Source organism: Bombina bombina, chromosome 1 (genome assembly GCF_027579735.1).
Source record: "Bombina bombina isolate aBomBom1 chromosome 1, aBomBom1.pri, whole genome shotgun sequence".
Lineage (NCBI taxonomy): Eukaryota > Metazoa > Chordata > Amphibia > Anura > Bombinatoridae > Bombina > Bombina bombina.
In genome coordinates, this window is record NC_069499.1 from 822921253 (window position 1) to 822947857 (window position 26605).

At 40.4% G+C, this 26605-nt stretch overlaps 1 protein-coding gene across 2 annotated transcripts in view; it reads left to right on the plus strand.

The window, feature by feature from the left end:
• Positions 1-26605, plus strand: part of OCRL (OCRL inositol polyphosphate-5-phosphatase) — a 353818-nt gene that overhangs the window by 182176 nt on the left and 145037 nt on the right. For both annotated transcript variants that reach the window (XM_053699401.1, XM_053699402.1), the window contains exons 7-9: positions 469-589; positions 2620-2787; positions 4234-4335. In XM_053699401.1, the coding sequence (XP_053555376.1) occupies positions 469-589; positions 2620-2787; positions 4234-4335 (391 nt within the window). The remainder of the gene's footprint in view (positions 1-468; positions 590-2619; positions 2788-4233; positions 4336-26605) is intronic.

Genomic DNA, 26605 nt, shown 5'->3' on the forward strand with positions numbered 1-26605 from the left:
TTAGAAAGAGCAAGTGATTTTAAACAACTTTCTAATTTACTTCTATTTAATTTGCTTCATTCTCTTGATATCCTTTGCTGAAAAGAATACCTGGATAGGCTCAATAGCTGCTGATTGGTGGCTGCACATAGATGCCTTGTGTGATTCTCACCTAGGTGCATTGCTATTTCTTTAACAAAGGATATCTAAAGAATGAAGCAAATTAGATAATAGAAGTAAATGGGAATGTTTAAAGTTGTATTGGCTACCTGAATCATAAAAGAAACATTTTGGGTTTAGTGTCCCAGAAACACAGGCGTTTAAACAATAAAATTGAAACATCCTCTTTAATATTAAATAAAACATGATTATAATGGGCCTTTATTAAAACTAAAGTCTAAGTCCCTTTATATAATGTGGCTTATGCAAATTGAATTACTATTGTCTGTTAAAATTTAACTTTTTTTTTTCCTCCCCCCCACCAAAAAGGAAATTTTGGATTTGATGATAATTTTAGTTCACTGAACCTGGAAAAAAGAAGAAATATTCAGAACCAACAGCTGGGATCTCGCAGAGAACCTCCTCCACCTCCTGTCCCTGTAGAAAGGCAGTAAGTAACATAATGTCATTGTGCGGGCTGTTTTTAAGCACTGCTGCTGAAATCTACAAACACAGGACTCGTAGCTTCTGGCAGATTTTGACATTTTCGTTCAAATTACCTTCCCACCACACATTCTTGTATTTAATTTGAATTGATTAACATGTTTATTTATCTATACATTTGACATAAAATATTAGCTGAAATAATAATTGTTTATCCTTGATAGTAGGTAAAATGACAAAACAAAATAATACAAAATTAAATCTGACATTTCAGACTTAAAGGGACATAATACTTATATGCTAAATCACTTGAAACTGATGCAGTACAACTGTAAAAAGCTGACAGGAAAATATCACCTGAGCATCTCTATGTAAAAAAAGGAAGATATTTTACCTCACAATCTCCTCAGCTCAGCAGAGTAAGTTCTGTGTAAAAAGTTATACTTAGCTGCTCCCAGCTGCAGGTAAAAATAAAAAATAAATTAAGAAATGAACAGCAGCCAATCAGCATCAGCAGTGCTGAGGTCATGAACTCTTACTGTGATCTCATGAGATTTGACTTAACTCTCATGAGATTTCATAGTAAGCTTCCTTTACCTGATTGGTTAAATAAGATGAGAGTGCACGATGCTCATCCCTTCAGATGTCCCAGGACAGACACACTAAAATGCTGCTTAGAAATCCTTTACAATGGGAGGTGGCTACTGAGGAACTTTTGAGGTAAAATATCTTTCTTTTTTACATAGAGATGTTCAGGAGATATTTTCTAGTCAGCTTTTTACAGCTATGCTGCATCACTTTCAAGTGTTTAAACATGTGGGTATTATGGCCCTTTAAAGAGATAGTAAACCTTGTGATTTAGATATAAGATGTTTAGTTATGCATTCAAGTTTGCAATATAGTTTCATGATTTGTTTTGACTAATTTTCCTTTAATTTACCACTAAAAATTGGATTTTCTAATTCTATGTACACTGCAGACTTTTCAAGGTTATATCTGTCCCTAATTGGCATCAACAGATAATAGCTGCAAATCATTATACTTTGTACTTGCATAATGGCTAGCCCTGTTGCAGATTCAAGCCCAAATGGGCTTCTCCAAAAATGGCAAATGGTGGGTGTAGTTTGACTATTGAAAAACAATTGCAGCAAACAAGATGTTAGTTTGTTTGCTTTCTAAGGTAGTGCTAGTCCATGAAAAGCCTTACTTGTGGGAATTCATCTCCCGACCACCAGGAGGAGACAGGCACCCTGCAACAAAGCTTTAAAGGGCCATTATACACTCAAAAAAATATAGGCTATTTAAATTAAGCACCAAAAGAAGATAACGTTTGTAATTGACAAGTATTAGCAATTTTGCTGCTAACTCTCCTAAAAATGATTATAAAGTTTGTAATCCTCTCAGTGAATGAGAATACGAACGTAATCTCCTTAGAGCAAGGCTTTTTCTACACTCCCTATCTAGTGTCCTTTACAGCCAGCCCCCATGCTGGGGCTGTCTGTGTAATAGATAAGCCTGTCACAAATCCCCTCACCTCTCTCAGCCGTTTCTTCCTGACTGTTTACACTGGCTGGGCACGATCTCACTCACTCTGTGGCCCTCGCTGCACCGGAGTTGTAAAAAAGGTTATTGCAGGATGCCTCGATATCGAAGTATCCTGCAATAACCGGAAAGCGGCTGGAAGCGATCGGGATCGCTTCCAGCTGCTTTCCAGACTGACGACGTACAGGGTACGTCCTCTATCGTTAAGGGTATTTTTTTAGAGGACGTACCCTGTACGTCATCGGTCGTTAAGGGGTTAATGCAGTTGAAAAATCAAATGGCACAGACAATATTTCAAGGGGTTTACGCCCCTGAATTTCTGTCGGAAATATAAAAAAAAAATGCGTTTATATAAATTATTACAATGTTGTAGATTTTGTGTCTGTAGAGGTGTAAGGTTTGGTTCTGGCAGTTGGCACTTTTGTATAATTATCCTTTATTGATTGTAAACCTCTCTTTCTTGATTGATGGCATTTGACATTCTTTATTTTTCAGACTCCCCAGAGAAAGAGAGCGAGAACCACCAGGGTGGGAAAAGCCAAAAATGACCAACAGCATTCGGAAACTATTTGTACCAAACTCCCAGTCTGGGCAAAGGGAAGGGTTAATCAAACATCTCCTGACAAAGAAAGAAAGTGAATATGTGAATGTTGAGAACTACAGGTCAGTGACATATTATTAGAAATCTGTCTGTTCCTTTTCCTTATTAAAGGGACACTGAGCCAAATTTTGTTCTTTCGTGATTCAGATAGAGCATGCAATTTTAAGCAACTTTCTAATTAACTTTTAAATGCCAGACCATTTTTGGTGAACAACCTGGGTTGTTCTTGCTGATTGGTGGGTACATTCACCCACCAATAAACCGGTGCTGTCCAGTGGTCTGAACCAAAAAATAGCTTAGATGCCTTCTTTTTCAAATAAAGATAGCAAGAGAACGAAGAAAAAATGATAATAGGAGTAAATTAGAAAGTTGCTTAAAATTGCATGCTCTATCTGAATCACAAAAGAAAAAATGTGGGTTCAAGTGTCCCTTTAAGTAAAAGCAGTTTAAATTTGATGTGAAGCTACCAGGAAGTGCGTGGCTGTGCAGTGATCTCCCCAAGACCTTTTTAATGTGTAAAATTAATTGCACAAATTATCATGAAATAAAGTTGTTAAATTATGCAATTAATTTGTGCTTTGAATAGCAGAAAATGATATAATATTAGAAGATATTACACTGCCCCACCCGGCTACTTCAAAATGTCACCCGGCTGGCAACATTTTCTCCAGAGTGTGTACAATCCTAGAACTCTACTGCTCATTAGTTGATAGGGCTAACACACACACACAAAAGCTTGATTTTATTCAGCACAGAATCATTTTGTTTAAAAAAAAAAAAAAAAAAGACATATTTATATTTTGAAACATTCCGAATTAGATGGTATATTTTGAGTATATGTCCCTTTTTAAGTTAAAGGGACATGAAACACAATTTTGTTTTTGTCTTTCACGATTTAGATAGAAGATACAATTTTAAACAGCTTCCAAATTTACTTTTATTACAAAATATGCAATATTCTCTTGTTATCCTTTGCTAAAGGATCAGCATTGCACTACTGTCTGCTAGCTGAACACATCTAGTTAGCCAATCACAAGAAACAAATGTGTGCAATCCCACTAGTGTAGAATATGTAGATATTCTTTTTTTTAACAATGGATATCAAGAGAACAAAGCACATTTTGAAAATAAGTGAATTTAAAAGTGTCTTACAATTACATGCTCTATCTGAATCCTGCAAGTTTAATTTTGACTTTTCTATCCCTTTTTAATACACAAATCAACAAACGCACCTGTTCAGCAAGTCCAAACTACAGATATTTGCAGACTATAACCGTTCCTGAACAGGAGGTTCTCAAGAGGAGAGATTCTCAGTACTGGTCAGCAACAGCTTGTTACAGCTATTCAAAGGATATTAAGTCAACCATAAAGTTTACATCTTCTGAAACTCACACAGACTTCTAGAAGATTGTATCCATATTTATTTTAGTAACACTGTAATGGTAAAACATTGTTTTATATGACCTAACCACATCCAGTGATTCTATGAAATGCTTCTTTGTTTGTAGGTTCTTTGTAGGAACATGGAATGTGAATGGCCAGGCACCTGATGAAGGTCTAGAGCCCTGGCTCCAAGCTGACACAGATCCCCCTGATATATATGTTGTTGGGTGAGTTTAACAATATGTGCTGAAATTAAACCTTAAAAGTGTATAGCCATTTCTAACACAAAAATTATTAACACCATTCCTCTGGATCCATCAGTAGGCCAGTAATGTCCCTACCTGTCCATAGTTGGATTAACTTTGCCACTAAATAAACAGTAGAGAGGTTCCCACATGCAAACTTACTGGGGCACTTGAGGACTTGGCAACCTGTGCTTATGAGTTCTCAGCTCTTCCATGGAAAAATATTTAGTTGTGTGTGTGATTAATTTTGATCTGCCAGTTTTGCATCTTTTTACAGATTATGATGGCTGTCTCCCAGTAAAAGATAATGAACATTTGTTCCTGCCCACTTATATTATATGTCACCAATGCCCCATATGCCCAGGCCTTCTGATGTGTTTTTTTTTCCAAATCTGTGGTTCAATTTCTGGGTATTTCCTTACTTACCCCAGTATTTCTTTGATACTCTTACTCCCTTGTGAGATTTAGTGGGTATCATGTATGTGCTCGAATAATGAGGATTAATTCTCAACATGTGAGCAAACTTCTGTAGATATTTGTATATAAAGGAACTTCTAAAACGTTTAATGTAGAAATTGCTTAATGTTGCTTAACGTTCAAAAGTGTGCCTAAACAGCAATCAATTACCACCAAACGTTGCACAAGCAAAGTTTCACTGCCCAAACCTATTCTTGAAGTTTAATCAGTTTTGGACTCACACACTACAAATAAATCACGTTTAGCGCATATTTTCTTTCCAATGGCATGGAAAGTCCACAAATCCATTCTAATTACTAGTGGGAATTCAACTCCTGGACACCAGGAGGCGGCAAAGAACACCCCAGCAAAACTTTAAGTACCCTCCCACTTCCCATAACCCCCAGTTATTCTTTGCCTTTGTACATCGTAGGAGATGTGCGAAGATGGTCCTCTAAAGAAAATAAAGTTTTAATCCTAATGGGTAGTTTTCCCTGTAAGCAAGGATTGGGGCAATGCTGTGTCCATGTAATCCTCTTTAGTGAGAGTTATGGTGGCCAATAGCTGTTGGAGGTCGGTGAGGTAGTCCTTTAACTCCAACAATTTATGCTAACCCCTATATATAGAAAACTAGGGTTGCTTACTCTGCTTTTCTTGCATCTTCAGGTCCCTGTCAGCGGTTGGTTGAGGCTAACAGAATATATATTTCATATATATTTCTTAGGACAAGTAAATATCATGGAGAAAGGAGGGTTTGTATATTTATTATATTTCTACTAGTGAGATATGTTGCGGCTGAGCAGCTATATGTTTTCCTGGGATAGCCAGTATCATGGATTGTGCCGCTTTTATTGCCTTATGAAGGGTCAAATGTAAATGTACTGACCCAGGCTTTATGTAGTGTGTTAATGTATACTTCCTAATTCCTTCCTTTGATTAGAGGGTTTGAGGATTTTTATAGCGCATTAAGTTAGCACCTGTTTGCCTTATAGACTGGTTTGGCCGTTGGTGCCTGTTACATGTCATCAGGCTGTTATGCCTGTCAGACTTTCTCTTCAACGTGGCGGGTATTTTATTCACATCCCGTTCCAGAGATGACCGCCATTGTTGGCGGATGCGTTCAGCAGCTTTTGTGCTGTGGGATGCTTAGTAGCTTTTAAACAGTTTGAGTGTTATAACTTTTTTCTGCTCCTCTCGGGATCCGCTGATGGCGTATAGGACGCCAGTTTGGATCTGATCGCAATGTGTAGTGCAATCTGAACGTGTGTCCTAGCTGAGTCTTTTTGCCTCACTTTAGCGCTCTTCAACAGTAATGGCGTCTCCCACTGCTAGTTGTTCTGCAGTTTACACATAGGAGGTAATCTTTCCTTAGGAGTTTACAAAGGTCCCCTTGTAATTGTTACTTGTGGGCTTGTTACAGTATGGGAGGGTTAATGTCCATTCTGCGGCGCTGCTAACTCTTTATATTTTTAATTCTTAGCGCCTATGAATTGGCCTTAATGGGCTTCAGGGAGGTGGCAATTCGGCAGTGAATCTGTTAATTCACCATTTTGCCATTCTCTTCTCTAAATAGAGGAGTCCTCCTTCTTTTAGTGTTTAAGAGTGCGTACTTATGTTTTCCCTAATTCAATGTATGTTATGAGAACGTCTTTTGCATAACTTGGATGTTGTGCGTGTTCACCAATTTTACCTGCAGGCTACTTCCTTCTACCCTGTTTATTTTCTCTGGAAAGCGTAAGGGTCAGAAGGCCACTTCTACTACTCTTTCCCTCTGGTTAAGAAGTATGATTCTTTCTCCTGTTAAGTGTAGTCAGTCCACGGGTCATCCATTACTTATGGGATTATAACTCCTCCCTAACAGGAAGTGCAAGAGGATCACCCAAGCAGAGCTGCTATAATGCTCCTCCCCTCTACGTCATATCCAGTCATTCTCTTGCACCTAACTAAAGATAGGACGTGTGAGAGGACTGTGGTGTGTTAAACTTAGTTTTTATTTCTTCAATCAAAAGTTTGTTATTTTAAACGGCACCGGAGTGTGTTGTTTGTTCTCAGGCAGCATTAGAAGAAGAATCTGCCTGAGTTTTTCTATGATCTTAGCGGTCGTAACTAAGATCCACTTGCTGTTCTCTGCCATTCTGAGGAGTGAGGTAACTTCAGAACAGGGGATAGCATGCAGGGCCCACCTGCAAGGAGGTATGTGCAGTAAATTATTTTCTAAGGAATGGAATTGACTGAGAAAATACTGCTAATACCGATGTAATGTAAGTGCAGCCTTAAATGCAGTAGTAGCGACTGGTATCAGGCTGATATGTATGTATGTATACTCTGAGGTATTTCTGGGGAATGGAATTTCACTGAGAAAATACTGTCAATATTAAAGTAATATTTGAGCCTGCACTGCAGTGAAAGCGACTAGCAGCAGGCTTATTAATAACACTTCATAATTTTCAATTTTTAAAACGTTTACTGGCATGTTAATCGTTTTTTCTGAGGTACTTGGTGATAAAACTTTATGGGCATGATTTTTACCACATGGCTGTCATTTTTTTCTGAATAAAAACAGTTTACTGAGCTTCCCCACTGTTGTAATATGAGTGGGAGGGGCCTATTTTAGCGCTTTATTGCGCAGTAAAAATTTAGTCACAGTCTTCCTATTTCTTCCTCCATGATCCAGGACGTCTCTACAGAGCCCAGGGGTCTCCAAAATTAGTTTGAGGGAGGTAATCAGTCACAGCAGACCTGTGACAGTGTGTTTGACTGTGATAAAAATTTACCATAAAATATGGCGTAAATACTTATATTGGTGCGAATCCAAGAGTTACTCATGGAGTAAGGTTAGGATTCCTAGGATATTGTCTTTTCTACAAGAAGGTTTAGAAAAGGGTTTATCTGCTAGTTTGTTAAAGGGACAGATTTCAGCTCTGTCTATCCTTTTACACAAACGTCTGGCAGAAGTTCCAGACGTTCAGGCTTTTTGTCAGGCTTTGGCTAGGATTAAGCCTGTGTTTAAGACTGTTGCTCCTCCGTGGAGCTTAAACTTAGTTCTTAACGTTCTGCAGGGTGTTCCGTTTGAACCCCTTCATTCCATCGATATCAAGCTGTTATCTTGGAAAGTTCTGTTTTTAATGGCTATTTCCTCGGCTCGAAGAGTCTCTGAGTTATCGGCCTTACATTGTGATTCTCCTTATCTGATTTTTCATTCAGACAAGGTAGTTCTGCGTACTAAACCTGGGTTCTTACCTAAGGTAGTCACTAACAAGAATATCAATCAAGAGATTGTTGTTCCATCATTGTGCCCTAACCCTTCTTCAAAGAAGGAACGACTTTTGCACAATCTGGACGTCGTCCGTGCCCTGAAATTTTATTTGCAGGCAACTAAAGATTTTCGTCAAACTTCTTCCCTGTTTGTCGTTTATTCTGGACAGAGGAGAGGTCAAAAAGCTTCGGCTACCTCTCTCTCTTTTTGGCTTCGTAGCATAATACGTTTAGCCTATGAGACTGCTGGACAGCAGCCTCCTGAAAGGATTACAGCTCATTCTACTAGAGCTGTGGCTTCCACTTGGGCCTTTAAGAATGAGGCCTCTGTTGAACAGATTTGCAAGGCTGCAACTTGGTCTTCACTTCACACTTTTTCAAAATTTTACAAATTTGACACTTTTGCTTCTTCGGAGGCTGTTTTTGGGAGAAAGGTTCTACAGGCAGTGGTTCCTTCCGTGTAAAGATCCTGCCTGTCCCTCCCGTCATCCGTGTACTTTTGTACTTTGGTATTGGTATCCCATAAGTAATGGATGACCCGTGGACTGACTACACTTAACAGGAGAAAATATAATTTATGCTTACCTGATAAATTCATTTCTCCTGTAGTGTAGTCAGTCCACGGCCCGCCCTGTTTTTACAGCAGGTCTAAATTTTAATTAAACTCCAGTCACCACTGCACCCTATAGTTTCTCCTTTCTCGTATGGTTTCGGTCGAATGACTGGATATGACGTAGAGGGGAGGAGCTATATAGCAGCTCTGCTTGGGTGATCCTCTTGCACTTCCTGTTAGGGAGGAGTTATAATCCCATAAGTAATGGATGACCCGTGGACTGACTACACTACAGGAGAAATGAATTTATCAGGTAAGCATAAATTATATTTTTTGCTTATGAGACTGCTGGACAGCAGCCTCCTGAGAGAATTACGGCTCATTCCACTAGTGCTGTCTCCTCTTCTTGGGTTTTTTACAGATTAAGCTTCTGTGGAACAGATTTGCAAGGCAGCAACATGGTCTTCTTTGCATACTTTTTCCAAATTCTACAAATTTGATTTTTTTTTGCCTCGGGTGAGGCTTCTTTTGTTTTCAAGCGGCGGTGCCTTCTGTTTAGGTCCTCCTGCCTTGTTCTCCCTCCCTGTTCATTCCGTGTCCTCTTGCTTGGGAATTGGTTCCCACTAGTAATTGGAATGACGTTGTGGACTCTCCATGTCATAGGAAAGAAAACAAAATGTATGCTTACCTGATCAATTTCTTTCTTGACAGTCCACTACCCCGCCCTCATTTTAATTATAATTCTGCATTTTTTTTAGTGAACCTCAGGTACATTTTTCACCCTTATGTATGGGTAAGGTAGTTACACTTAACAGCTTTGCTGGGGTGCTCTTTCCCGCCTCCTGCTGGCCAGGAGTAGAATATTCCACTAGTGATTGGAATGACGTTGTGTACTCTCTATGTCCGGAAAGAAAGAAATTTATCAGGTAAGCATTATTATTATTCCTTTATGTAGTGCATTGAACTTTCATTGTGTCAGCAGCGATTCCCGGTCCTTTTCTGCCATCTGCTGGTGGTTTACTGGCATTACAAGTCTGATTCTCTACTACTGTAGAAATCTGGTGACATCTTTAAAAGCATGATGTTCTGCTTATACTATCCTACTGTACATAGTAAGATATGCCATTAGGGATTCATTTTCTCCTGTACATATTTCATCTATATGATATTCGTTCTAATATATATGTATAATTTTCTCCTGTACATATTCCATCTATAGGATATTCTTTCTAATATATATGTTGGAGAGGGGATATATGTATTATGTCCTTATGTTGCTTTAGGTAATCAGTGGAGTCCCCCAGGGATCAGTACCAGGGCCCTGTTCTTTTTAATATTTTTATAAATGACTTGGAGCAAGGATTAAATAGTGACATCTCTATTTTTGCAGATGATACAAAGTTAAGTAAGGTCATTAGATCAGAGCAGGATGAACTTTCATTACAAAGGGATCTGCAAAAATTAGAAGTATGGGCAGATAAATGGAAAATGAGATTTAATACGGGAAAATGCAAAGTTCTACATTTTGGAAGTAAAAATAAGCAAGCAATGTATTATTTAAATGGCACAAGACTTAGCCAAACAGAGGAGGAAAGGGATTTGGGAGTAGTGATAGATAACAAGCTAAAGATGAGTGCACAATGCAGGGCAGCGACTTCAAAGGCTAATAAGATACTAACATGTATTAAAAGAGGCATTGATTCAAGGGAGGAAAGCATACATATATATATGTCACTATATAAAGCCCTGGTAAGACCTCACCTTGAGTATGGAGTGCAGTTCTGGGGACCAATCGCAAAAAAAGATATTGTAGAACTAGAACAAATTCAGAGAACTGCCACAAAGCTAATAAGGGGATTGGAGAATTTAAGCTATGAGGAGAGGCTAGCCAAACTGGGTCTGTTTTCTTTAGAAAAGGGGCGCTTGAGAGGTGACATGATTACTTTATATAAATATATTCAAGGCCCATATACAGAGATGGCAGAAGCTCTGTTTATTCCAAGAAAATTGTTTCTGACAAGGCCACAATTTAAGGTTGGAGGAAAGGAGATTTAATCTCCTGCAATGGAAACATTTTTTCACTGTAAGAGCAATAAAATTCTGTAACTCATTACCAAAGGAGGTAGTGAATGCAAATACCCTAGATACATTTAAAAATTGTTTGGATAAGTTTCTGTCCATAAACAAAATTCATAGATATGATTGCTAGTATTAAATGGGTCACCTTTTAGTGGGATTATTTAAGTTTAACTGGAGCTTGTAAGTAGTTTAGATTTGTATAGATTGAACTTGATGGACTTCGGTCTTTTTTCAACCTCATCTACTATGTTACTATGTTTATATCCGGTTCATACTTTATTTTATTTTCTGAATAATTATCATTCTCTTTGTTTTTTATCTTTTATACCCTCTGAGGGAGATCTATTTTAAGTATTGTGTACTTCTTATTCTATCTCATACTGAGGTGATCACAACTATGACTATGGCAGCGTCTCTTTGTATTTTATAAATACTTCATTTTCTAATATGATTTATATTGTGTGCTATGTTGTATCCCCTTCTAAGTGAGGAGCTTTTTAGCTCTACCTGCTGCACGTCTAGCCTTCTTATGCAAGATACTTTTTCGTGTATATGGATCATCTCTCTCTTAGTGAGAAGATTTCCAACTCTGACTGTTTTTGCTCTCTAGTTTTCTTTGGAGTAGCGATATTGCTCCCACCTAATGCTTATTTTATATCTTGCATCAGTGTTTATTGGTCACCAACACGTTTCCAATAACTTTGTTTTAAATTCTAAGAAAGGATGGACATTCTTAAAGTCACTAGATACTTCTTGAGAGACTAAGTTCGAGATTGATAGGGGCATGACAGTATCCCCTCTCATGGCTTCCCTTCTTGCAGTTTTTAGTATACTTTTAGTCTTGAAGGTTTTCAAAGCAGATCCTTTTTCCAAAGGTTTGGAGTACAAGAGTAGCTGTTCCATCGGTGACTAAGCTTAAAAGTTGGATATACTGTATTTCTTTTGCTTAAAGGGAACTTCCTAATGTATGAGTAAGGTATAGGAAGGGCTTTGTAAGCCTCATTGCTAGTCTTCCCAAATTCTTTTTCAAAGTCTTCATACTTGTAGACCTTCCTTTGGACCTTATTAGAAAGGATAAAGTATAAAGCAATGTTAGCACTTCCCTTCAGGTGCTCTCTGCCAGCCCTGTTCTCACAAACCGTGTATAGAAGCAGAAAGTGTTGAAAGTGGCGCCGCTGTGTCACCTCCAGGGAACCAAGCTGCCCACATCCTTTGAGTCAACCTTGTTGCTTTCACCTCAAAAATAAAAGAGCTCACAATAGTGTAGCAGATTTCAGACAACGTGGTAGGCGCACAAACTGGTTATACTCATGAGATTGCAGTTAAAATAAGCCTTTTCTTCTGTTATGTGTGATCAGTCCACGGGTCATCATTACTTCTGGGATATAACTCCTCCCCAACAGGAAATGCAAGAGGATTCACCCAGCAGAGCTGCATATAGCTCCTCCCCTCTACGTCAGTCCCAGTCATTCTCTTGCACCCAACGACTAGATAGGATGTGTGAGAGGACTATGGTGATTATACTTAGTTTTTATGACTTCAATCAAAAGTTTGTTATTTTAAAATAGCACCGGAGCGTGTTATTACTTCTCTGGCAGAGTTTGAGGAAGAATCTGACAGAGATTTTTTACTATGATTTTAACCGGAGTCGTTAAGATCATATTGCTGTTCTCGACCATCTGAGGGAGGTAAAGGCTTCAGATCAGGGGACAGCGGGCAGATGAATCTGCATTGAGGTATGTGGCAGTTTTTATTTTCTGAATGGAATTGATGAGAAAAGCCTGCCATACCGTTAAAATGACATGTATGTATACACTTCAGTATTCTGGGGATGGTATTTCACCGGAACTACTGTGTTAAAGGTCACTAATCCTTTTAATAACTATTCTCATGTTAAACGTTTTTGCTGGAATGTAGAATCGTTTACATTGCTGAGGTACTGTGTGAATAAATATTTGGGCATTATTTTCCACTTGGCAGTTTTTTGCTTTATTTGTGACAGTTTCGTTTCTCTTCACTGCTGTGTGGGAGAGGGAGGGGCCGTTTTTGGCGCTCTTTGCTACGCATCAAAAAATTCCAGTCAGCTACTTTTATATTTCCTGCATGATCCGGTTCATCTCTGACAGATCTCAGGGGTCTTCAAACTTCTTTGAAGGGAGGTAAATTCTCTCAGCAGAGCTGTGAGAATTCTTATAGTGACTGTGTATAAAAAACGTTGTTTTTGTTTTCTTATGTACAAATTTAATTAGTGTTGTTTTTTACTAATGGGAACAAACCTTTGCTAAAAGTTGTGTTGTTTTAAAGTTTGATGCAATAACTGTTTTTCAGTTCATTATTTCAACTGTCATTTAATCGTTAGTACCTCTTTGAGGCACAGTGCGTTTTTTTTTGCTAAAAAAGATTATAACCAAGTTGTAAGTTTTTTTGCTAGTGTGTTAAACATGTCTGACTCAGAGGAAGATATCTGTGTCATTTGTTCCAATGCCAAGGTGGAGCCCAATAGAAATTTATGTACTAACTGTATTGATGCTACTTTAAATAAAAGTCAATCTGTACAATGTGAACAAATTTCACCAAACAGCGAGGGGAGAGTTATGCCGACTAACTCGCCTCACGCGACAGTACCTGCATCTCCCGCCCGGGAGGTGCGTGATATTTTGGCGCCTAGTACATCTGGGCGGCCATTACAGATAACATTACAAGATATGGCTACTGTTATGACTGAAGTTTTGTCTAAATTACCTGAACTAAGAGGCAAGCGTGATCACTCTGGGGTGAGAACAGAGTGCGCTGACAATGCTAGGGCCATGTCTGATACTGCGTCACAGCTCGCAGAGCATGAGGACGGAGAGCTTCATTCTGTGGGTGACGGTTCTGATCCAAACAGATTGGACTCAGATATTTCAAATTTTAAATTTAAATTGGAGAACCTCCGTGTACTACTTGGGGAGGTCTTAGCAGCTCTCAACGATTGTAACACTGTTGCAATACCAGAGAAACTGTGTAGGTTGGATAAATACTTTGCGGTACCGGCGAGTACTGACGTTTTTCCTATACCTAAGAGACTAACTGAAATTGTTACTAAGGAGTGGGATAGACCCGGTGTGCCGTTCTCACCCCCTCCAATATTTAGAAAGATGTTTCCAATAGACGCCACCACTCGGGACTTATGGCAAACGGTCCCCAAGGTGGAGGGAGCAGTTTCTACTTTAGCTAAGCGTACCACTATCCCGGTGGAGGATAGCTGTGCTTTCTCAGATCCAATGGATAAAAAATTAGAGGGTTACCTTAAGAAAATGTTTGTTCAACAAGGTTTTATATTACAACCCCTTGCATGTATCGCGCCGATTACGGCTGCGGCAGCATTTTGGATTGAGTCGCTTGAAGAGAACCTTAGTTCCTCTACGCTAGACGACATTACGGACAGGCTTAGAGTCCTTAAACTAGCTAATTCTTTCATTTCGGAGGCCGTAGTACATTTAACCAAACTTACGGCTAAGAACTCAGGATTCGCCATACAGGCACGCAGGGCACTGTGGCTAAAATCCTGGTCAGCTGATGTTACTTCTAAGTCCAAATTACTTAATATACCTTTCAAGGGGCAGTCCTTATTCGGGCCCGGTTTGAAAGAAATTATCGCTGACATTACGGGAGGTAAGGGCCACGCCCTACCTCAAGACAAGGCCAAAGCTAAGGCTAGACAGTCTAATTTTCGTCCCTTTCGGAATTTCAAAACAGGAGCAGCATCAACCTCCACTGCACCAAAACAGGAAGGAGCTGTTGCTCGTTACAGGCAAGGCTGGAAGCCTAACCAGTCCTGGAACAAAAGCAAGCAGGCCAGGAAACCTGCTGCTGCCCCAAAGACAGCATGAACCGAGAGCCCCCGATCCGGGACCGGATCTAGTAGGGGGCAGACTCTCTCTCTTCGCCCAGGCCTGGGCAAGAGATGTTCAGGATCCCTGGGCACTAGAGATCATATCTCAGGGATACCTTCTAGACTTCAAATTATCTCCCCCAAGAGGGAGATTTCTTCTGTCAAGGTTGTCAACAAACCAGATAAAGAAAGAAGCGTTTCTACGCTGCGTACAAGATCTGTTAACAATGGGAGTGATCCATCCGGTTCCGTGGTCGGAACAAGGACAAGGGTTCTACTCAAACCTGTTTGTGGTTCCCAAAAAAGAGGGAACTTTCAGGCCAATCTTAGATTTAAAGACTCTAAACAAATTCCTAAGAGTTCCATCGTTCAAAATGGAAACTATTCGGACAATCTTACCCATGATCCAAGAGGGTCAGTACATGACCACAGTGGATTTAAAGGATGCTTACCTTCACATACCGATCCACAAAGATCATCACCGGTATCTAAGGTTTGCCTTCTTAGACAGGCACTACCAGTTTGTAGCTCTTCCATTCGGATTGGCTACGGCTCCAAGAATCTTCACAAAGGTTCTGGGTGCCCTTCTAGCGGTACTAAGACCGCGAGGGATTTCGGTAGCTCCGTACCTAGACGACATTCTAATACAAGCTTCAAGCTTTCAAACTGCCAAGTCTCATACAGAGTTAGTTCTGGCATTTCTAAGGTCGCATGGATGGAAAGTGAACGAAAAGAAGAGTTCTCTCTTTCCTCTCACAAGAGTTCCATTCTTGGGGACTCTTATAGATTCTGTAGAAATGAAGATTTACCTGACAGAAGACAGGTTATCAAAACTTCAAAATGCATGCCGCGTCCTTCATTCCATTCAACACCCGTCAGTAGCTCAATGCATGGAGGTGATCGGCTTAATGGTAGCGGCAATGGACATAGTACCTTTTGCACGCCTACACCTCAGACCGCTGCAATTATGCATGCTAAGTCAGTGGAATGGGGATTACTCAGATTTGTCCCCTACTCTGAATCTGAATCAAGAGACCAGAAATTCTCTTCTATGGTGGCTTCATCGGCCACACCTGTCCAGGGGAATGCCATTCAGCAGGCCAGACTGGACAATTGTAACAACAGACGCCAGCCTACTAGGTTGGGGCGCTGTCTGGAATTCTCTGAAGGCTCAGGGACTATGGAATCAGGAGGAGAGTCTCCTCCCAATAAACATTCTGGAATTGAGAGCAGTTCTCAATGCCCTTCTGGCTTGGCCCCAGTTAATAACTCGGGGGTTCATCAGGTTTCAGTCGGACAACATCACGACTGTAGCTTACATCAACCATCAGGGAGGGACAAGAAGCTCCCTAGCAATGATGGAAGTATCAAAGATAATTCGCTGGGCAGAGTCTCACTCTTGCCACCTGTCAGCAATCCACATCCCGGGAGTGGAGAACTGGGAGGCGGATTTCTTGAGTCGCCAGACTCTTCATCCGGGGGAGTGGGAACTTCATCCGGAGGTCTTTGCCCAAATACTTCGACGTTGGGGCAAACCAGAGATAGATCTCATGGCGTCTCGCCAGAACGCCAAACTTCCTCGCTACGGGTCCAGATCCAGGGATCCGGGAGCGGTTCTGATAGATGCTTTGACAGCACCTTGGAACTTCAGGATGGCTTATGTGTTTCCACCCTTCCCGCTGCTTCCTCGATTGATTGCCAAAATCAAACAGGAGAGAGCATCAGTAATTCTAATAGCACCTGCTTGGCCACGCAGGACTTGGTATGCAGATCTAGTGGACATGTCATCCTGTCCGCCTTGGTCTCTACCTCTAAGACAGGACCTTCTGATACAGGGTCCATTCAAACATCAAAATCTAACTTCTCTGAAGCTGACTGCTTGGAAATTGAACGCTTGATTTTATCAAAACGTGGTTTTTCTGAGTCGGTTATTGATACCCTGATTCAGGCTAGGAAGCCTGTTACCAGAAGGATTTACCATAAAATATGGCGGAAATACCTATACTGGTGCGAATCCAAAGGTTACTCCTGGAGTAAGGTTAGGATCGCTAGGATATTGTCTTTTCTACAAGAAGGTTTAGAAAAGGGTTTATCAGCTAGTTCATTAAAGGGACAGATTTCAGCTCTGTCCATCTTGTTACACAGACGGCTGTCAGAAAATCCAGACGTCCAGTCCTTTTGTCAGGCTTTAGCTAGGATCAAGCCTGTGTTTAAAGCTGTTGCTCCACCATGGAGTTTAAACTTAGTTCTTAACGTTTTACAGGGTGTTCCGTTTGAACCCCTTCATTCCATTGATATAAAAATGTTATCTTGGAAAGTTCTGTTTTTAATGGCTATTTCCTCGGCTCGAAGAGTCTCTGAGTTATCAGCCTTACATTGTGATTCCCCTTATCTGATTTTTCACTCAGACAAGGTAGTTCTGCGTACTAAACCTGGGTTCTTACCTAAGGTAGTCACTAACAGGAACATCAATCAAGAGATTGTTGTCCCATCCTTGTGTCCAAATCCTTCTTCAAAGAAGGAACGTCTTTTACACAATCTGGATGTAGTTCGTGCCCTCAAGTTCTACTTGCAGGCAACTAAAGATTTTCGCCAAACTTCTTCCTTGTTTGTCGTTTACTCTGGACAGAGGAGAGGTCAAAAAGCTTCTGCTACCTCTCTCTCTTTTTGGCTTCGTAGCATAATACGTTTAGCCTATGAGACTGCTGGACAGCAGCCTCCTGAAAGAGTTACAGCTCACTCCACTAGAGCTGTGGCTTCCACTTGGGCCTTTAAAAATGAGGCCTCTGTTGAACAGATTTGCAAGGCTGCAACTTGGTCTTCGCTTCATACTTTTTCCAAATTTTACAAATTTGACACTTTTGCTTCTTCGGAGGCTATTTTTGGGAGAAAGGTTCTTCAGGCAGTGGTTCCTTCTGTATAATGAGCCTGCCTATCCCTCCCGTCATCCGTGTACTTTTGCTTTGGTATTGGTATCCCAGAAGTAATGATGACCCGTGGACTGATCACACATAACAGAAGAAAACATAATTTATGCTTACCTGATAAATTCCTTTCTTCTGTTGTGTGATCAGTCCACGGCCCGCCCTGTTTTAAGGCAGGTAAATATCTTTTAAATTATACTCCAGTCACCACTTCACCCTTGGTTACTCCTTTCTCGTTGATTCTTGGTCGAATGACTGGGACTGACGTAGAGGGGAGGAGCTATATGCAGCTCTGCTGGGTGAATCCTCTTGCATTTCCTGTTGGGGAGGAGTTATATCCCAGAAGTAATGATGACCCGTGGACTGATCACACAACAGAAGAAAGGAATTTATCAGGTAAGCATAAATTATGTTTTTTTAAAATCATCACAAAGGTGTCTTCAGGTGCAGCTTCAGTTTTTATTTAAAACACAGCTCAACGCGTTGCGGCTAAAGGAAGCCTTTATCAAGATTATAAAGTTAAAACAATTTCTTGAACAAATGGTTATAGCCTAGCAATATTCACAAACAAATTTTATAGTCTCAAAACCCTGCCTGCCTTCTTCAAGACACACCCATCCAGATGTGTGCTGAATTCAGCTTACATCAGGGCTGTATCCAATTCCTATCTTTTTCTGTCAGGAAGTGTAGAAATATACCAATGAAATTCAGTTTTCCAGATGCCATAAATAAATGTATATGGTTACACTTCCCCACATAAAAAGCTTCCATTCTGAGATTAGACCTATAGTGTCTTTGTGTTGATAATCTCTTTACATTGATAATATCTCACTAAATAATCTGTATCAAAAACAATCTGTGCTTGGAAACATGTGTTATTAAACATTCATTTATGTAGCATAGATCAAACTATACAAATGATGATGAGCCACAGTTATTGGTACAAGGCAAAAGTTGTGCCACTAATAAACATCTTATTATTGCGATCTCTGTTAACATCAATTTTAAACGTTAAAATCACTATAAGGATAGCGACCAATCTAAAAAAATAAACATTGGTCAAATGTCCTTGCGTTAATCAGTGAAGAAATCGGTAGTCCCACTCGGTCTCGATCCCAGGACTTTGTGCATGTCAAGCGGATGTGATTACCACTGCACTATTACAATCTTAAAGGGACAGAATAGTCAAAATTAAACTTTCATTATTCAGATAGGACATGAAATTTTAACCAACTTTCCAATTTACTTTTATACTAAAATTTGCTTTTTTTCTCTTGGTATTCTTAGTTTAAACTAAACCTAGGCAGAATCATATGCTAATGTCTTTTTAAATTTCTTTTCAACACAGAGAGACAGAAAGTACATATGGACCATACATATGGACCATATAGATAACACTGTGTTCAGGCACAGGGTTATTTAAGATCTAGCACAAAACAATGCTAATAAACAGTCACAGTCATGTGATCAGGGGGCTGGAAAAAAAATTCTTAGATACAAGGTAATAGTAGAGGTAAAAAGTACATTAATATCACAGTGTTGGTTATGCAAAACTGGCGAATGGGTAATAAAGGGGTTATCTATCTTTTAAAACAATAAAAAATCTATTGTAGACTGTCCCTTTAAATCCTCTTTCTCCTAATGGAAACACTGAACATATCACTCTTGTAGCAACATAAACAATACAGAAATTGAATTCACTTGATAAACAAGGTCAAAGCGCAATAAATAGCAATACCATATATAATTTATATATATATATGTAATAAAACCTGAAGCTGCACCTGAAGACAGTTTTGTGATGATTTTAATAAAAGGCTTATTTTATCTGCAATCTCGTGAGTATAACCAGTTTGTGCGCCTACCACATTGTCTGAAACCTGCTACACTATTGTGAGCTCTTATTTTGGAGGTGAAAGCAACAAGGTTGACTCGGAGGACGTGGGCAGCTTGCTTCCTTTGGACCTGTCTACGGTCCCCAGGATCTTGCCAGTGGAACTGGGGGTTCTTTTTTTTTATATATATATAACTGGATCTCTGGGAATGGCTGTGGCCTTGCACACAGTTAAATTACCTTTCTTTTTTTGGAAAGATTTTGCTATAACTCATTTTCTGCCATAGCTTAATGGTTAGCATGTCTGACTTGCAGGTAGATGATCAAGAGTTTGAATCTACCCATGGGTACTGTTCTTTAACTTAAGTGGAAGTTACGACCGGATGAGAGTTTTTCTGGTTCCGCATTTCAGGGTCATTTTCTATGGGGATTTTCATGCCGGAAGTGAGACAGTCCTGTTTTCTGTCTGTATTTCCTTTCAGTCCTCTGCACGACCCTCTGTAGCATTCTGATTGGAAGTATCTGACAGGGTGACCTCCATGGACATTATTCTTGTTATCTTGTACCCATCTGAGTCTTATCCATTTAATTTTTTCAAGAGTCCTCCAGTGGCTCATGGGAATAGGCATAGACTGGAGGTTCTGGGTTTAACTCTGGGTGTGCATATAATGGATGCCATATTCTTCATGCTTGTAAACTAATCATCAAGCTTATCATTCTGAGACAATGTTTAATAGACCTATCTCTCTGGATGGTCCTAGACATTCACACGAGTCTCTCTTTGGGTGGTTCTGTTAGGATCATCTGGTTTAGTGACGACGGAGGTCAGCCTTAATTGCTGAGAAGTAGTTTGGGGTCTCTTTAAGCTCTGGATTCTTAGTTTCCGTAGGAGTCCGTTATTCCTGCATAATTTCTCTAGAGTTGAGAGCAATCTATGACTGCGTGGAACATACTATGAAGGGAACGCTGGCGTGGCCTAGTGGTTCACGCTGGTGATTCTGGAATGGACGGTCTCACAAGTCCTTTAGTGTGCAGAGTTCCTTAATTGCCTCTTTTTTTGCTTCTTCCGGGGTCTTCTGTCATCATCCTTTTTGCTCCAGCTTGGTTTGGAGATAGGTACAGCTGTCGTCCTCTCTTCGGGGGAGGTTGCTGCTGAGGAAATACCTTCTGTTTTAGGGTAGTTTTCTCATTCTAATAGATTCTGAGATTGTCTTCGCGGAGAGTGAACGCTTAGTCCTGTCTAAAAGTCTGGTACCTTTACAGGTGTCTCACATTTTACTTAAGACATGCAGTGATAGAAAATTTCAGGACTCCATCTAGTGGCCACAGGAATATTCATCTATACACATATGAAACCAGGAAAAACAGTACACAATCACTATCATATACATTAATAAATTGTATCAGTACAAGAATTAAAAAAGTTAAAACAGCAAAAAAATATTCATATTACACCAAATTCGAGTGAATACATGTATTACAAAATGTAAAAAAAAAAGCAAAAAAAATATGATGAATATTCCTGTGGCCACTAGATGGAGTCCTGAAATTTTCTATCAATGCATGTCTGTGAAGTAAAATGTGAGACAGGTACCAGACTCATCCCATTAGGACTTTAAAAAGAGTGGTGTAAGGCATATGTTTATGCAACATAATTAAGGTCAGGTGTTGACCGAAACGTTGTGCTATGTTTTCTATATGATGTTTCAATAAAAAGTTGTTGAAGATTACCAAGTGGTGCTGCTACTATCTATATCTCTGGACTTGATTTGTGGGGTATGTGCAGGAACCTAGTACCGTGCACCTGGTTGCAGTGAGTGCTGGGCAATTTTTTTTTCCATGGAGAGTCCACAACCCACCCTTGTCTAAATTCAAGACGGCTTTTTTAAAATGTTTGTTTTTTCTAAACTTCAGGCACCTCTATACCCTTTGTGTCCTCTTCTCTTTCCGTATTCCCTCGGCTGAATGACTGGGGGTTATGGGAAGTGGGAGGGTACTTAAAGCTTTGCTGGGGTGTTCTTTGCCTCCTCCTGGTGACCAGGAGTTGAATTCCCACTAGTAATTAGAATGGATTTGTGGACTCTCCATGCCAGGAAAGAAAATAATTTATCAGGTAAGCATACATTTTGTTTTTGCTTGCTTAGGTGAAACACACTCAGTTATACACATTTTACTGTCTTTGCCAATTCTAAAATGTTTAGGGCCAGATTACAAGTTGAGCACTAAATATTGCTTTCTTGAAAGTGATATTAGTGCTCCACTTAGTAATACCAGTGCACGCTAATGTGTACTGGTATTACAAGTTAAAAGCAATGCGAACGCAAGCTTGCGTTTGCATTGCTTGGGAAGCATAGCACTCATGATAGCGTACTTCTATAGGCTCAAGAACTCGCAGGGGTAAGTAGTGCAGCGATGGCAGCAATTTGTAAATATATATGTATATGCTTATATACAAATATATTTATGTGTTAATATGTGTATATTCACATATTAACACATAAATATATATTTATATAAGCATGTACATATTTCAAAAGAAGTCCAAAATGCAATCCATGGAGAGTAAAATAAAACACATTTTTATTCTTAAAATGAAAAGCAGAAAAGAACCCCAGCCAAGTTGGTCCAAGATCTGTTCTTATATGGCTTATCTGTACACCATGGAAAAAGACATTTTCTACAAATTAGGTCATTCTGACTTATTTGAATTAACTTGGACGGACTGGAAAGACATTCACGATACGAACTGGAAACCCAATGCCCTCTCCACTGACTGACCTGACTCTTGTGTTGTGGGGTCCGAGTCCCTAGCTCATTGTACCCAATAACCTGTAATAACCACATACCCTCCCCCCCTCCTTATGTGATCCCTACCTCCCTCCCCCTCTATCCCATTTTTCTCAGGACTCACTTCGAATCCTATGGGACCCCATAGTCCCTACTCTCATATTTATTTAGTACCATAATTGTTATTTGGTATATATATGACATGTTTTTGGGTTATGGTACATCTATGCATGGATATTTTCAATTTCTAACCTTATCTGTGTTTGTTATAATGGGGGCAGAATGGGCCCTTTTGTTGATAATCCATTGTTTTTTTTTCTCTCTCTTTGTATTTAAGACGTAATCTCAATAAAGCTTTTTGAAAACTAAAAATAAATAAATAAATGAAATGCAGAAAACCCCAAGCAGAAGGGCTAAGGGTAAAAGTCTGACCAGTTTCGGTCAAATGACCGTACTCATAGACATAGATGGTCTATGAGTACGGTCATTTGACCAAAACTGGTTAGATTTTTACATTTAACCCTTCTGCTGGGGGTTTTCTGCTTTTCATTTTACGGATATTACAATAAAGTGTGTTTTACTTTACTCTCCTTGGATTGCATTTTGGACTTCTTTTGAAACTTCAGATACATGGATTGCAATGATCCCTTTTCCATTACCACTTCAAGGCATAGGGATTTTCTCTGTTCAAGGATTAATAGAAGCAGTGTTGCAGCCCCCTTTTTGTGACTTCATCCAGAAAAGCTCAACTGGCAGCAGTGAGTAATTTGTTCAGTAGTTACCCCGTGGAGATTTAACTTTGTTTACTTTCACCGCCATTAGGAACTAGACTGTGATGGGTGAGTTCTTGTTATAATGGTGTCCGGAGTGTACTATTTTATATTGGATGACCGGGGTTATTAATTATCACTGGTATAGCTGTTTACCAAGCTTATAGGCACGTCTTTGGTAAAGGATAGGAGTGGACAAGGTCTGCGGTCCACACATATTGTTTGCCTAATTATAGTGTGTGTATAACAGTTTTGCATATCCTTTCTGGATTTTGACAATTTATGCTTATTTTGAAAGTGAAGTCACATTTGAAGGGCAGCACTTTTCCTTTCAATTGATTCTTTGCTTTTTCAAGCATATATATATATATATATATATATATATTTACTGGGGACACAGAGTACGCCTTGATCGCAATGTAAAGACAATTTTCAGTGCCGTTTTTTTTTTCTTTTCTCACGTTAAGCAACATTAAGCAATTTCTACATTAAAAAATGTAGAAAGTATGTAAAGTAGTGAGTGTACAGCCTGTATAACAGTGTAAATTTTGCTGTCCCCTCAAAATAACTCAACACTCAGCCATTAATGTCTAAACCGTTGGCAACAAAAGTGAGTACACCCCTAAGTGGAAATGTCCAAATTGGGCCCAAAGTTTCGATATTTTGTGTGGCCACCATTATTTTCCATCACTGCCTTAACACTCTTGGGCGTTGAGTTCACCAGAGCTTCACTGGTTGCCACTGGAGTCCTCTTCCACTCCTCCATGATGACATCACAGAGCTGGTGGATATTAGAGACCTTGCACTCCCCCACCTTCCGTTTGAGGATGCCCCACAGATGCTCAATAGGGTTGAGGTCTGAAGACATGCTTGGCCAGTCCATCACCTTTACCCTCAGCTTCTTTAGCAAGGCAGTGGTCGTCTTGGAGGTGTGTTTGGGGTCGTTACCATGTTGGAATACTGCCCTGTGGCCCAGTCTCCAAAGGGAGGGGATCATGCTCTGCTTCAGTATGTCACAGTACATGTTGGCATTCATGGTTACCTCAATTAACTGTAGCTCCCCAGTGCCCCAGTGCTGACAGCATTCATGCAGGTCCAGACCTTGATACTCCCACCACCATACTTGACTGTAGGCAAGACACACTTGTCTTGTTGTGTTTGTACTCCTCACCTGGTTGCCGCCACACACGCTTGACACCATCTGAACCAAATAAGTTTATCTTGGTCTCATTGGACCACAGGACATGGTTCCAGTAATCCATGTCCTTAGTTTGCTTGTCTTCAGCAAACTATTTGCGGGCTTTCTTGTGCATCATTTTTTTAAAAAGGCTTCCTTCTGGGAGAACAGCCATGCTGACCAATTTGATGCAGTGAGCGGCGTATGGTCTGAGCACTGACAGGCTGACCCCCCCCCCCCACACACCTTCAACCTCTGCAGTAATGCTGGCAACACTCATACGTCTATTTTCCAAAGACATCCTCTGGATATGACACTGAGCACGTGCACTCAACTTCTTTGGTTGACCATGGCGAGGCCTGTTCTGAGTGGAACCTGTCCTGTGAAACCGCTGTATGGTCTTGTTTACCATGCTGCAGCTCAGTTTCAGGGTCTTGGCAATCTTCTTATAGCCTAGGCCATCTTTATGTAGAGCAGTGGTTCCCAACCTGTGGTACGCGTACCCCTAGGGTTACGTGGCAAACCGGTTGGGGGTACGCAAAAATATTTTTGGTAATGGCGGAAGATGCGGGGGGAGGGTTGGGGGGCACTCTCAATGGGTCACCAACTAATAACCATTGTGGAACTGTGGAAGGAAGGAGCACTCAGCCGGGAAGTGACAAATGAAGTCCTGGCCTGGCATATAGGCAGATGGGAGCCCCTGCACCTGAAATATGTGGACCGGGTGTGGATGACTCCGGTCCACATATTAATGATAACACTGTGTCACCAGACAGCTTAGCCTCCTGCTCCACCAACCCCCTGTGCACAAAATTTTGACTACGAGTGCGCAGTTAGAAGCGGCACTGCAGCAGCATAGCTGTGTGGACACGTGTGGTAGAGCCGTGGAGGTTGCGAGTCACACAGGTGAAACGGGTCTGCATCCCCAAATAAGTTATAGTCAGTGCCGGTGAGTAAAGTACTGCTGCTAGTGCTTGCTTGATTCAGATTGCTTCACTTCCAACTAAAAACATTCATAGTGGCTAGGTGGTTAATATCGATCTGATCTCACAAATTTAAATATTTATTTTTATGATCATTACACTTTGACTCCCCCCCAGGGCCGTGATTAGAGGCAACCAGGCAGCTGCCAGGGGCGCTGCCACACAGCAGGGCTCCTCCTGAGAATAAGATCTGAGCTTTATTCCTGTTGATACGCATACAGTTGTATGTGATTCATGTATAGCTTACCTCCCCTATAAAAATTAACGCTGCCTTTATTTTGAGGGATGGGTGGGGGTAATGAAGAGAGGGGGTACTCATAATGAAAAGCCTAATCAAGGGGTACGGGAGAGAAAAAAGGTTGGGAACCGCTGATGTAGAGCAACAATTCTTTTTTTCAGATCCTCAGAGAGTTCTTTGCCATGAGGCGCCATGTTGAACGTCCAGTGACAAGTATTAGAGAGTGTGAGAGCGATAACACCAAATGCGTTTGTGTGTGTGTGTATATATATAGTCGTATGCAAAAGTTTAGGCACCCATGACAATTTCCATGGTTTTCATTTATAAATAATTGGGTGGTTGGATCAGAAATTTCATTTTGATCTATCAAATAACTGAAGGAAACAGTAATATTTAAGTAGTGAAATAAGGTTTATTGGATTAACAGAAAATGTGCAATATGCATCAAAACAAAAATAGACAAGTGCATAAATTTGGGCACCCCAACAGAAATATTGCATCAATATTTAGTAGAGCCTCCTTTAGCAGAAATAACAGCCTCTAGACGCTTCCTATAGCCTGTAATGAGTGTCTGGATTCTGGATGAAGGTATTTTGGACCATTCCTCCTTGCAAAACATCTCCAGTTCAGTTAGGTTTGATGGTTGCCGATCATGGACAGCCAGCTTTAAATCACCCCACAGATTTTCAATGATATTCAGGTCTGGGGACTGGGATGGCCATTCCAGAACATTGTACTTGTTCCTCTGCATAAATGCCAGAGTAGATTTTGAGCAGTGTTTTGGGTCGTTGTCTTGTTAAAATATCCAGCCTCGGTGTAACTTCAACTTTGTGACGGATTCCTCAACATTATTCTCAAGCATCTGCTGATATTGAGTGGAATCCATGCGACCCTCAACTTTAACAAGATTCCCAGTACTGGCACTGGCCACACAGCCCCACAGCATGATGGAACATCCACCAAATTTTACTGTGGGTAGCAAGTGTTTGTCTTGGAATGCTGTGTTCTTTTGCCGCCATGCATAACGCCCCTTGTTATGACCAAATAACTCAATCTTTGTTTCATCAGTCCACAGCACCTTCTTCCAAAATTAAGCTGGTTTGTCCAAATGTGCGTTTGTGGAGTGTGTGCAGAAAAGGCTTCTTCCGCATCACTCTCCCATACAGCTTCTCCTTGTGCAAAGTGCACTGAATTGTTGAACGATGCACAGTGACACCATCTGCAGCAAGATGATGTTGTAGGTCTTTAGAGGTGGTCTGTGGCCTGTTTTTTTAACCTTTCTCACCATCCATTGCCTCTCCGATATTTTACTTGGCCTGACA